Genomic DNA, 13,802 nt, shown 5'->3' with positions numbered 1-13,802 from the left:
ATGACAACAGTATCGCAATGGGTCAGTGCGAGGTGGACGGTGCCCCTGGACATCCTTCAAGGAGCAGCTCCATCTGTGGAAAGCAGGGAGGCTCCACACTGGACAGAGAGGTGTGAGGAGCACCAGCTGAAAAACTAGAGTTGTCCTCTCTCCGAGGGTAGTCCAACCTCTACTGACCCCTCTGCCAAACTCCTCCAGCAGCCCACAGCGGATGCCCCTATTTACTCTGAACCATTGAGGCCTGCAGCACTGAGAGGACACGTGCCATGGTCATCAAATGCCACAGGGCTGTTCTCTTTTTGAGGAGATAACAGATATCAGAGATGGGTAAAGTGGAGTGGATGTAGTGTATATGGACTATAGAAAAACATTTGACAAGGTACCACATGGGGTAAGGAATTAGGGGAAGAATTGCAAACTAGATTAACAATTGGTTAAAAGGACAAAAACAGGCAGTGGGAGTTAAGAGGAGAGACAGTTGCATAGTGGTATGTGGACAAGCAATCCAGAGGCCCAGGCTAGTGCACTGGGTACACGGATTCAAATCCCACCATGGCAGCTGGTAGAATGCAAATTCAATTGATTAATAAATATGGAATTGGAAACTAGTGACCATGAAACAATTGTCGTTTTAAAAAAAATCTAGCTCACTAATGTCCTTTAGGGAAGGAAATCTGCCATCCTTACCTGGTCTATATCCACAGCTATGTGGTTAACTTTCAACTACCCTTTGAAATGGCCTAGCAAGTCACTCCGTTGTACCAAACCGTTACCAGTTGGACTGCAGCGATTCAAGGGAGCGGCTCACCACCATTCTCAAGGACAATTAAGGATTAATGATGGTCAACAAATGCTGGCCTTGCCAGCGATACCCACATCCCATCAAAGAATAGAAAAGGGGAGCTTTTCAGAGTGGTTGAAGTGTGTAGTGGTTTGCACAGGATTCAGTTCTGCTTACTGTGTATCAATAATTCTATTGCACTAAAATATAAAATTTTTTTTAATGACTCATTGCATTGGGTCATCCCAGAGAAAGAGGCCCAGGGCCTCTTGAAACTTGTTTATTCTTATTCTTAGTGGGAAACATGCATTCAATCACCTTACTTTGTAAGCAATATCCCAATTAACTCATCTCATACCTTTAAACTGTCGTAGGCCAAGTCTGCTGTTTGTTCATTGTCTGGGATGCTGTTGTACTCATTCACCTGCACAGAAGGAAGACAATGTCATATGCCAATGGGAGAAAAATACCTGGAAAAAATACAATACTCCCCATTTTCTTAAGATTTTTTTCTTAAAAATATTGACTTATTTTAGGATATAAATACACAGATAGAGGCAGCCTTCCTGTACATCACCGCATCCAAGTGGCAATTCTTTATATGTACCCCTAATCAGAGCGTTGGCAAGTATTCGACGTCAAGGACTCAGCACAGCTAACACTTTATGTCCACCCACATCAGTGGATGTGGCTTGACACTGAGTGCCCCACACAGCCAAGGACATCAAAGTTAATTGCAGCCTTCCATCTGCTATTCAACTGATATAAGGAACTCAATATAGACTAGGGATTAAATCTAGGATTGTCTGTTGTGCACAGTTCCACAATGACATTGCAGTTATCTGGCCAGCCAAATAAATCACAGATGATAAGCTTTTCAGGGGAGAAAAATAATTTTCAATCATTTGGTAAGAAGAGTGTGTGCAATTCTTTCTGAACAGCAGTTCTATTCTAATTGTATTTAGATTTCCATATTCTTTAGTGAGAGCAAAAGTACTTGATTATCCATAGATTATGCATCTGTCTTGCACTGAGCAGTATGGGAAAACTTTACCTTCACAAAACAACTCTTTCTTAATTTGTAGTGGAAGAGATTATCTTCAGCGTACATTTGGGGAATTAAGGCCATCATGAGAGATAATACTACTTCATAGTATTTCAGAGAAAATAAAATTCAGGTTTTTTTTAAAGGATGTTAAGGAACTGGAGAGGAAGCAGAGAAGCTTTATTGGAATGATACCAGGGATGAGGGAAAAGCAAAACACTGCAGATGCAGGAAATCTCGAAATACGAACAAAAAATGCTAGAAACACTCAGCAGGCCAGGCAACATCTGTGAAGAGAAACAGAGTTCATGGGCAGAATTTTTAGGTTGGCATGCGGGCACGTGCCCGACCCAATCAGACACAGAATCACAAGAGATGACGTCGGGCGAGCGTCCCAACGTCATTCCGTGCCCGTGCGATATTTCGGTCGGTGAGCGCACGCCAGTGTCGAAAGCACGCCCGCCAACAATTAAGACGACAATTAAAGTTGTTAATGTTCCAACTGTCCCCGATTTTTCATGGTCCGTCCAATCTTACAGTTGGTGGACGGGCGAATCTCCCAGGTGGACTTTACACTTTGATGAAACCTCATCCAAGGGTGGGATGAGGTTTCCGTTATTAAATTTTAAAAAAATAAAATGTATGGGTAGAATTTTCATCATGTTTACGTTCAGTTGACCAATTCTGATGTGTGGACATTTTTTTCCAGTTTTTATAATCTTTATTTATTGGTTTTCAATTCTTAGCTTCCTGAGGCAGCTCTCTGCCTTCATTCGGCGCTCCACAGCACCCGCACTTACGTCAGTGCCCGCACGCTTCCCACCCCCACCCCGGCAGCGCTGAGCATTTCAGCACGCACTTCACGCTGGCTGGCCGTTAACTGGCCAGTGGCGTGAAATCACGGTCGGGGGCTGATCGCGGGCAGCTGTCTGTTCCCCGGCCACTCCTGGGGCCTGTCAATCACATCCACATGCCGACCTAAAAATCCTGCCCCATGTTTCAGGTTGAGGTTCTGATGATAGGTCATCTTAAGCTGAAATGTTAACTCTGTTTCTCTCCACAGATGCTGCCTGACCTGCTGAGTATTTCCAGCATTTTGTGTTTTTTTTCTAGGGATGAGGGACCACAGTTATATGGAGGTGAGAGAAGCTGGAATTGTTCTCCTCAGAGCAGAGGGGCTAATTTAATAACCGCGTTCAAAACTATTTAAGGGCTTTGATAGAGTAGACAAGGAGAAAGTGTTTCTATTGGCAGGAGGATCTGTAAACAGAGGACAAAGGATTAATATAGTAGCAAGTGAACCACAGGGAAATGAGGAGAAATTATTTTGCGCATTATTATGAATTATTTGGAATGCAGAGCCAGAAAGGTTGGTGGAAGTAAATTCAATAGTAAGTTTCAAAGAGAATTGGACATACACTTGAAAAGAAAAACAAAACTACTTTTATGGGAAAAGAGCAGGGAAACAGGACTAATTGGATCGCTGTTTTAAAGAGCTGGCATAGGCCTAAAGATCTGAGTTACCTCCTTCTGTGCTCTGTGATTCTATGCATGTATCAGAAGATAAATTGGTCTGACAAATGTCAATGCAATTTATTTTAACTTAAAACCAAATCTTGCAACAGATTTCTGTGATGATATATACAGTATTTCATGATTATCAACATGTGCTTCACCTATTGGGATGTTTACTACCTATAGGACAGGATATAGCCGATATAATTTTTCTTGGAATAGGAGAACTGAAACAGAGTTATCCTACATTCCTCATTTCTGCTCTCCTGGCCTATGCTTAGTTAAGCCAACTTTAACCTCCTGAATGCCAAGTCCAACAAACACCATTGCATGATCATAGTCCATTAGCCAGACTGCATTCACTGTGGGTTACCCCACTCTCAGTTGTGACATGCACAATGTCCCTTACCGCGCACTGTTTTTGACAGCATAATTTGACATTTTTTTTAAAAGAACATTGTCTCCTTCTGCAGCATGTTGCTTTTATTAAAATGATCTCTAATCATGGCACAAATTTCTTCCTACTGTGTACTTCTGTTTGGGGAATGTTTTTCTCCTCATCCTCTACCCTATGTCTCATGAAGGAAGGGTGCTATGGCATCATAAACACTGGTGCCACCCTGCCCAAACTACTGGTGATGTTGGACAGTGATAATTTTCAGCCATTTAACATCATCTGGGCCTCATCCAAAATCCACACCTGCAACAAGAAAGGGAATCTGCAGCAACTATTCCCTTCACTAATCAATAGGTGTCGAGGCTAACTATAGGAGCCCAATGGCTGCTGCAGCTGAAATCAGAGCAGGAATTGAACCCGGAACCTTCCAGGTTTGTATGGCTCTGTAACACATCAGATAATGCATTTGGTCCACAAGCTATTGACGAGAGAGATTGCTTTTGACAAGGAAACCTCCATTACCATTTAATAGCAAAAAGGTTGCCTGTGATATTGTAAATAAAGTTGGCATTGAGACATGAAGCTTGGTGAATTTTGTATTTTCAAGCGCGATCACGCACAAAGTTTCGTCGCCCATTTATTACTGTACCACCTTTTTTGTTTCCGCAGCTTCTTTTTGCTCAATCTCAGTACGCAGTGACTTTCTTTCTTGTTCCAGTTCCCGCACTCGCTTCTGCAGTTTCAGGAATATAGTCATATCCATGGCAGCATTCTCCAAGCCAGCTTCCTGTGAAGAAAAAAAGATCTGAAATACACCAAACCAGGCAACCTTCCATGAAAGACAGCTTCCTCCATCGGCCCACAAGGATTTATCATTAAATGTGTCGCTACATTACAAGAATAGCTATGCATTACACCAAGGTGACTGCACAATACACCAACATTTCTGCCCATGGCGTCACAAAGCTCATGTGTGGCTGTTCATCATTATCAAGTGTGGTCAACAAGATCTGTGTGCTTGTTCATTAATTTCTCTTTCTTATTTTAAAAAAAAATCCTCTGAAGCAAAAGGACAATGTTCCCAAGATGGATTTCAGGATGAGAGAAATGTTATGATGGCTACTGAGCTTCTGGGACCATGCAAAGGTCAAACCAAAGAAGTCAAACTGGTCTAATGGAGGGTCTAAAGTTAGGAGGTATTGTAAGTTTTGCTTGTTTTACCATTGGAACGAGGGGATTGGGTAAGCCGGGAAACGCATGTACAGAACACTCCCTTAGGAAATCAATTGGGATAGGAAGGGATTGAAAATGGAACGGACGATACTTGGCCTATGGACGGATGGTATGGTGACGTGCCTTTCTTGCTTCCTAAATTTTAAATCAAGTGATATCACAGAGAACAGTTCCAAAAATCACAGTTCACCAAGAATTTGTCGGAGGGTCAGATCAAACCTACCCAACACACACTGTTAACTATGAAAGGTATAGAAGATGGAGACAGTTAAGCACCCAGATTTCTAGTGTTATTCTTTCATCATGCTCAGCATAACCTCAGCAGTTAGAAGAGCAGTAAGTTATGATTTTGAATGCACTGTCTGAAAGGGTGGCGGAAGCCAAATAACTTTCAAAAAGGAGATGACAAGGTATTTTTAAAAAAGACAAGATTTATAGGGCTATTGGAAAAGATCAGGGAAGTGTCTTTCAAACAGCTGACACAGGCATAATGGGCTAAATGGCCTCCTTCTGCATTATATGATTTTATGATTAGAAAAATGCTGCACATCTGATTATTTTAGATGCACTGTTAGTGCTTTTTTTCATTGTTTCATGCTAAATTGTGTGTATTTGTGCTGTTAAATTACAGAATTCAAAATCTGTCCTGAGTCTCACCTCCACCAACTGTACTGCATCCTCTGTATCCCCAACCTCAGATGTAGAGATGGAAGGGTAGTTAGAATCTGATCCAAGACTGCTTTGATTGGAGGGGTTTCTCCGGTGGCCTGGAGTGTGCTGTAATAATTTCATAAATAAATGGGAATTAGTGGAATGAAAGAAAAGATCAATTGACAAAGTACTTTTAGAACCTTCGGAACTCCACAGCGTTATAGTGTCACCATGTCATACAATGCTGACATCCTTACCTGAGCTGACCATGTCTTAGGGAAGTGTTTTATATCAGAGAGCTCCCCAAATGACACAGTAGATAAAGATATTTCACTCACTCACTTTTCCAGAACTGGTTCATCCAATTCAAGGTCATGGGGAGTCGGAGCCTATCTCATCAGGCAATGGGTGCTAGGCGGAGTACACCCAGGATGGGACACCAGTCCATCACAGGGCACACACTCACTCACACACGAAAAGGGGCTATTTACCATAGCCAATCTACCTAACCAGCACATCTTTGGGTGGTGGGAGGAAACCAGAGCACCCAGCGGAAACCCACACAGACACAGGGAGAATGTACAAACTCGACATAGTCAACACCCAAGGTCAGGATCAAACCCGGGTCCCTAGAGCTGTGAGGCAGCAATGCTAAACTACTGCACCACTGTGTCACCCACATAAAGGTACTTTCCAAAGTGAAACTGAGCCACACAAACCAGAGAATCCCATATTAAATTCCTAATCTGGATGTTTAATTAATTTCAAAAATTTAATCTGTGTATCTCTGGTCGAGGGTGGAGGATATTGACTATAGTTTCTTCCTCCCAGTCCTGAGGGCACATGAATATAGCATGAGGCCAGAACTGTGATGTTTTCCAAGGATAGTCTCCCTAAACTCACATCACTTATCACATAAGAAGAATGGTCACTTGAAAGAATGACTGTTGGACTGTCAGTGCCGAAAACCCACTTTGTTAGCAGGTTCAGGGGAGAAAATGAGCTGAAGGGGTAACTATATTTACCTTTCACACTATTTTTCTATTGTTGTAGGCTGAATTCCTATTTTTCCACCAACCTGGAAGATATGACTGGCTTAATTTGTAGGCCTTAAACACAACTCTCAACAGCCCTCTTTGATTGGCTGCTGAGACACAATTCAAGTGGTGATGAAGATTATAAGTGGTGCTTTGAAAACATGCAACATAGGGATTTACACTGGGCATCCAAAACTCATTTGTGTTCGAGTGTAGCCCCTGTACCTCGGATCCACTCCAGATGCAAGATCACTCTATCCTATCGATAAGCTACAACAGAGCAAAATACTCTTGCAGGACTGTGATTGGTCATGATTTGCTCCTATCATGTCTCCACTCTGGGCATGAGGTAATTGCAGGACTGTGATTGGTCATGATTTGCTCCTAGCATGTCTCCACTCTGGGTATCAGGTAATCCCAAGGTCCTGTGCTTTCAGTAAGAAGCCTTACTCACATAAAGTTCGATTCTCTGACCTACATTGTTGTCGTCCTATCTCTGACTCATAGCCCACATGAGCATAGCATCCGCTGGGAGCAGAGGACCTCCTCCCATTCTTCCTGAGACGTGATAGGGGCAATCTTAATCCTGCTGGATTGACAGCTAAAATCACCAGTTACTTAACTGCCACTGAATTGCCGGAAGCTGCCGCATCCCATTTTCACCTGATCTGCCAGTGAACTTTTAAATCCCATGCATATTGGGTTCCCTTTGACATCATTGGGATCCAAATGCAATTTTCACTAGGTGTTCTAAACAGAAAATGACAGTTTTCTTGGTAGATTGAACATTGTTTCTAGCAGCCTTGTTAGCTGGGAAATGACATAAATGACTTTCATGCCCTCTTTTCATCTGCTCTGTCTGTGAGTTTCCAATATCTACCCGAGACACTATCTGTGCACCCTATCCATGACCATCTCTGTTGCACCTTTAGAAGCGGAAATTGGCCCTAATTCTGGGTATTTCCTGTCACAAATTGCACCAGAGTTCAGAAATATATGCAAGTCCTGCTCAATCTCAAATGTTGGGCATTTTCACTCTATATATTTGTGCTTAAAAAAAAAACCTAATTAACATGTATGGCTTTAGAAAATCACCTTAATTAAGGTCATCTCCTCACGCAGATTGTCGTAGCGCTGCTCCAGACGGGAATACTCTTTCAGGAGGTTTTGATAACGAGAGCGTTCTTCATCCAGTTCTTTCTTTGCCAGCTCATTTTCCTTTGCTGTCTTCTGTGTAAATCTTTCTGTAGATACAATGCAATCCTGTTATAGGCAATGGGTTGAAGTGGAAAAAAATGTTGCTAATCAGATTCACATGTTCCCTGCACATTTGGTTTGCTGTGTTTATTCTTATTTTTCCTTAAAAGGAAAACTTCAATTGACATAATTTAGGAACATAGGGCTGAATTTTCAGCTCGTCGGGTGGGTGGGATTGGTGAGCCCGGGTGCAGCCAGGAAACAGGTCCCCGCCGTGATTAGCCCATGACTGCGATTTAACACTGGCTGGCCAATTAAAGCCCGCCCACTGTGAAACGCGGCTTCCCAATGGCTGGGAAGGGCCGGGCGGGGGCCTATTGGCTGCCAGGTCCAATGGTGACCTGGCGGCCAGTTTAAAAATGGCACAGGCAGCCCCTTGAAGGCTGTCGGTGAAGAAGCATACAGTCTGCATTGCGGAGATGGTACTTATGGCCTCGGCAGAGGCTGGAGATGCTAGGCGGGAGGGCACTTGGCCCCCCAGTTTTCAGTCCTCCTGGAGGAGGTGGCTGCTAGAAGGGACACCCTTGTACCAAGGGACAGAAGGAGGAGGCCACCATGTCTGATAAAAGCCTGGGAGGAGGTGGCAGCCTAGCTGAGCAGCCATGATGTTGTGCGGCGCACAGGTGTGCAGTGCCACAAGAGGCTCAATGACCTGCTGCAAAAACCTGCTGCACTCAGGAAGAATGAGTACCATGTTGGCATGGGTCAGTGTGGTGAAGTGTTTAGGGCTGGCCATCCCCCCGTGAAGCTCAGGGGTGTTAGCATCTGAGTGCCAACTGTTCAATGACGCTGGAGCTAGCCAAGGGGGTGAGACCTGGCAGCTTGGATTGATTGCCTTGCAGACCGAGGGCCACGACTCGGATGTGCCCTGCAAGGTGTTCCTCAGGTTGGGTCGGCCAGGCTGCAAAGGCGCTGCAGGTGGAGAGTGAACTAATCAATGCTTCTCTATCCTTTCAGGAGAAGGCTAGCCATAACCAATTGGAGAGGTCACGGACAGACAGAGGCCCACCCAACCTGCTGCTGCTGACCAGGTTCGAACAGGACACCCTGGAGCTGGAGTGCTGGCACTCTCCACGTGCAACCGGTCATGGAGAGGCAGGGGTGTCCGATGAAGGTAAAAGCACAGTGCATGGAGGTGAGAGTTTTGGCTTGTGCAACCATTCTAGTGTAGTCTCTTAATTGATGGGAGCCCCAAACCTGGAGTCCCCGTTGATCATTGAAAGACGATGGCACCATGATGCAGATCTCCATTGTCTCACCTGGCATGCACAGTGACAGAGTGATAACTTTAACTAATGACATGTCCTTGTTCTCCCTTAGAATCGCCAGCATGTACTCGCTCTCTGGACCTAGAAGGGCCACCTCTGATGCCAGAGGACTACTGGGCTTCATCTACACCTTCATCACACCCACTCTCTGAACCAGGCACCAGCATAGATACCAGCACCTTAGTGGGCGTTAGATTGTCGGCTACACTGTCAGTGCACATTGGTGAGGGCACTTCACACTTGCCTGAGGTGCAGGTGGACGGAGAGAGTGCCCAGCGCGCCGGCTGAAGGAGGACTGCTGGAGACCAGGACGATGCTGTGTCAAAGGCAGGTGATGAACCTCTGGAGTCGTCCATTAGGTGGCAGCTGCTGGACATCCAGTAGTATGGGCAGGAGGATCTGGCAGAGATCCATGAGGGTATGCGTGCCATGGTCTCTGTTGTAGAGGAGTCCACGGAGAGTATAAGCCATCAGCAGCAGCAGAATTGTACTCAAAAATAACCTGTAATCTCATGGCCTCCCCACTCTACCATTACCATCAAGCCAGGGAATCAACCCTGGTTCAATGAAGAGTGCAGGAGGGCATGGTAGGAGCAACACCAGGCATACCTAAAAATGAGTTGTCAATATGGTGAAGCTATAACACAGGACTACTTGCATGCCAAACAGCATAAGCAACAAGTGATACACAGGGCTATGCAATCCCACAACCAACGGATCAGATCTAAGCTCAGCAGTCCTACCACATCCAGTCGTGAATGGTGGTGGACAATTAAACAACTCACTGGAGGAGGAGGCTCCACAAATATCCCCATTCTCAATGATGGAGGAGCCCAGCACATCAGTGCAAATATAAGGCTGAAGCGTTTGCTACAATCTTCAGCCAGAAGTGTCAATTGGATGATCCATTCAGCCTCCTCCGGAGGTCCCCAGCCTCACAGATGCCAGTCTTCAGCCAATTCGATCCACTCCACGTGATATCAAGAAACAGCTGAAGGCACTGGATACTGTAAAGGCTATGGGCCCTGACAATATTCCGGCAAAGGTACTGAAGACTTGTGCTGCAGAACTTGCCATGCCCCTAGCCAAGCTGGATCAGTACAGCTACAACACCGATATCTATCTGGCTATGTGGAAAATTGCCCAGGTATGTTCTGTACACAAAAAGCAGGACAATCCAACCCAGCCAATTACTGGCCCATCAGTCTACTCTTCATCATCAGTAAAGTAATGGAAGGGGTCATCAACAGTGCTATCAAGGGGCACGTGCTTAGCAATAACCTGCTCACTGACTCCCAGTTTAGGTTCCGCCAGGGCCATACAGCGCCTGACCTCATTACAGCCTTGGTTCAAACATGAACAAAAGAGCTGAACTCCTGAGGTGCGGTGACAGTGACTGCCCTTGACATCAAAGCAGCATTTGACCGAGTGTGGCATCAAGGAGCCCTAACAAAACTGGAGTCAATGGGAATCAGGGGAAAACTCTCTGCTGTTTAGAGCCATACCTAGCACAAAGGAAAATGGTTGTAGTTATTGGAGATCAGCCATCTCAGCTCCAGTACTTCACTGCAGGAGTTCCTCAGGGTAGTGTCCTCGGCCAACCGTCTTCAGCTGCTTCATCTGTGAACTTTCTTCCATCATAAGGTCAGAAGTGGGGATGTTCACTGATGATTCCACAATGTTCAGCACCATTCACGACTCCTCAGATACTGAAGCAGTCCAAGTCCAAGTGCAGCAAGTCCAATATCCAGGCTTGGGCTGACAAGTGGCAAGTAACATTCACGCCACACAGGTGCCAGGCAATGACCATCTCGAACAAAAGAGAATCCAACCATCGCCCCTTGATGTTCAATGGCATTACCATCACTGAATCTCCCACTATCAACATCCTGGGGGTTACCATTGACCAGAAATTGAACTGGACTAGTCATATAAATACTGTGGCTACAAGAGCAGGTCAGAGGCTAGGAATTGTGCAATGAGTATCTCACCTCATGACTCCCCAAAGCCTCTCTGCCATCCACAAGGCACAAGTCAGGAGTGTGATGGAATACTCCCACTTGCCTGGATGAGTGCAGCTCCCACTCCCTCCATCAATGGCGAGCAGGGAGGTCCAGAGCGACCTGACATTGGCACACAACATGCCCGTCGTCTCTGTGGGCTCCTCGCAGAGCACTCCAGATGATGGCAGCAGTTCCACCACCCAACTGTGACATTAGATGAGGCTGCGATGATGAGGAGATGCCAGCCGTGGCACTAGCCGCTCCCTCTCAGGTGGGGCCAGCACAGGCTCCACTGACCAGAGGATGACCACCAAGGTCATCAAGGCCAACAAGACACCAGGGTCAGCAGCAGGCTGTCTCTAATGCCGCTGCCAGCAAGATGGGAGGGGGGGGGGGGGTGGGGGTGAGGGGGGCACCAAGACACAGCACTCGTAAATGTAAGTTTAAGGCACCATGAGCATAAGCGTTCACGGGTGACTTCTGTTCAGTTATGTTTAGTTTATATGTCTACTGGTGTGGACATCAACATGTTATGGCACAGCCAATGGTAAATCGGTAAATGCTGAGCTGCTTCAAAGGGAAACTTGAAACAACTGCCACAACTGTTTTGCAATTTGTTTATTTATTTCGAGATGCGTGCCTTGAATTCAGTAGTAATAAGTCCATCGAGTTTTAGAGGGTTTTTGCAAAAGTAAATTAAACATTTATTAATAAAAGAAATAATTTTTAAGCACATACATAGATCTACAAATTATATGATAACTCCTAGCTCCCCTTAGTAATCTATCTCCCAGTTACACCTCCATTAAGGCAACAGTGAAACACATAGATTTTAAAAGACCTAGGCGAAGCACACACCCTGGACTGTCGAATGCAAAGTGAGTTTTTCTCAGCTTCGGTTCCCTGTAGACAGCAGCTTGAGGCTTAGAAGCTGGAGACTTTTCACACGTGTGTTAGATGTTAGAATGCCTGTCCTTACACACAGCCTTCTCTCCTTTGGACTTTACTTCTCTAATAAAAGAAGTCTATCATAGTACTAATTTTACCTGTAATCTTTGGGAAAAATAAACACACTGGCCAGGATTTTCCCGTCGGCGATTTGGGGGGCGGGGCCCGCTCGCCAACAGGAAAATGACGCAGGATGACATCAGGAGAAACCCCCGACGTCATCCTGGTCCCTTTAAATTTTCAGGAAGGCGGGTGGACAGCGAAATCAGCTGTCCGCCCGCCGACCTGTCAATGGCCAATTAAGGCCATTGACAGGATAATTAAGTCTGTTAAAGACCTGCCCATCCAACCTTAAGGTTGGCAGGCAGGCCAGGAGCCCCAGCGGGCTCCTGATTATACATGAAACTTCATCCGCTGGTGGGATGAGGTTTCATGTCCGTTTTTTAAAAGTTTCATAAAGTTTGTGTTTCTTATTAACATGTCCCATCTCGTGTGACATTGTCACATGAGGGGGACATGTTAATAATTTTAATATTTTTCTATTTTTGGAGTTTTTTTTACCTGTCAGTAATCTCCCTGAGACAGCACTTGGTCTCAGGGAGCAGTGCGCTCTTTCATGCGCATGTGTGAAAGAGCACACTTTGACAGATGGGGAATCCCTCCCCCCACCCCGCACAGGAAGCGCATAGCACTTCCTGTCGGGCAGGCCGCTGGGCGGGCCTTAATTGGCCCACCCACTCAAAATGGCAGTGAGCCCCATTTCGGCGGCGGAGTTCTGCTGCCCGCCCACCGCCAAGCCAGTGGGGCCCGCCTGCCCACCAAGGGCAAAATTCTGCCCACTGTTTCTTACCTTCTTCTGGCTAGGTGAAACACTTCACCCCCTCTTTTGAATTCAAGTTAGTCTGGTTTATTTAAAAATGCAAATGTTCCCTTTACATCTCACATTCACACATGTTTACCTATTTAGCATTTCAAACCTAGCTTCTCTTCTTACATCAAAGCCTTCAGACCAGCTGTCTTTAATTCAATTAAGTCCCACACACATACACACACACAGGCCCACAGACACAGAAGCCACTATTACTCTATAATAAATTCCAATAACATTTTGAAAATTATTATATCTTTCTTGCAAATACCAGTAGTCACGTCAATATGATTTGAATGTGACAATAACATTAAATTTGCTTTTCTTGTGATGGCCTGAGTACGCTTCACCTATTTTTTTTGGTGCAGGGTATGCCAGTATGTGATGCTGGACGTGAGTGGCTCTGAACTTTATTCCACAGGCACTGAATGGACTTTGGGTTCATATGACAGGGGCATTTCGGACATCCCGGATGGAGGTGGCAGCCCTGGCATGAGGTGGGAGTGGATCTTTGGCAGCCTAGCTAAAGGAGTGTTGGATCAAGGCAAGCCTGGTGTCCCTGCCTCCCTGGAGGTCACAGAGTTCTGCCTTCATGCCCTCAGCATTCTCCTCACCGTGCTCCTCTTCTGACTCACTACTGGATTCATCCTCTGTGGCCTGTGGAGCTGTCCAAAGATCCTCTGCCTCCAGTGGATCCTCCCCTTGCCAGAGCCATATTGTGGAGAGCGCAGCATGCAACCATGATCAGTGACACCTGCTCTGGGGGGTATTGTAGTGCTCTCCCTGAACGGTCCAGGCA

The 13,802-nt window shown here is 45.6% G+C and overlaps 1 protein-coding gene across 1 annotated transcript in view; it reads right to left on the bottom strand.

Annotated features, from left to right (window-relative positions):
* myo5b (myosin VB) overlaps positions 1-13,802 on the bottom strand; it is a 348,657-nt gene that overhangs the window by 44,422 nt on the left and 290,433 nt on the right. Inside the window, exons 24-27 of the mRNA XM_078552494.1 lie at positions 7,755-7,903; positions 5,629-5,748; positions 4,391-4,525; positions 1,140-1,205 (exon numbers count right to left, since the gene is read on the bottom strand). Coding sequence (XP_078408620.1) covers positions 1,140-1,205; positions 4,391-4,525; positions 5,629-5,748; positions 7,755-7,903 — 470 coding nt within the window. The remainder of the gene's footprint in view (positions 1-1,139; positions 1,206-4,390; positions 4,526-5,628; positions 5,749-7,754; positions 7,904-13,802) is intronic.

Source organism: Cetorhinus maximus, chromosome 1 (genome assembly GCF_964194155.1).
Source record: "Cetorhinus maximus chromosome 1, sCetMax3.hap1.1, whole genome shotgun sequence".
Classification (NCBI taxonomy): Eukaryota; Metazoa; Chordata; class Chondrichthyes; order Lamniformes; family Cetorhinidae; genus Cetorhinus; species Cetorhinus maximus.
Note: the sequence above shows the minus strand (reverse complement) of the source record. Positions and strands in the feature narration are given on the sequence as shown.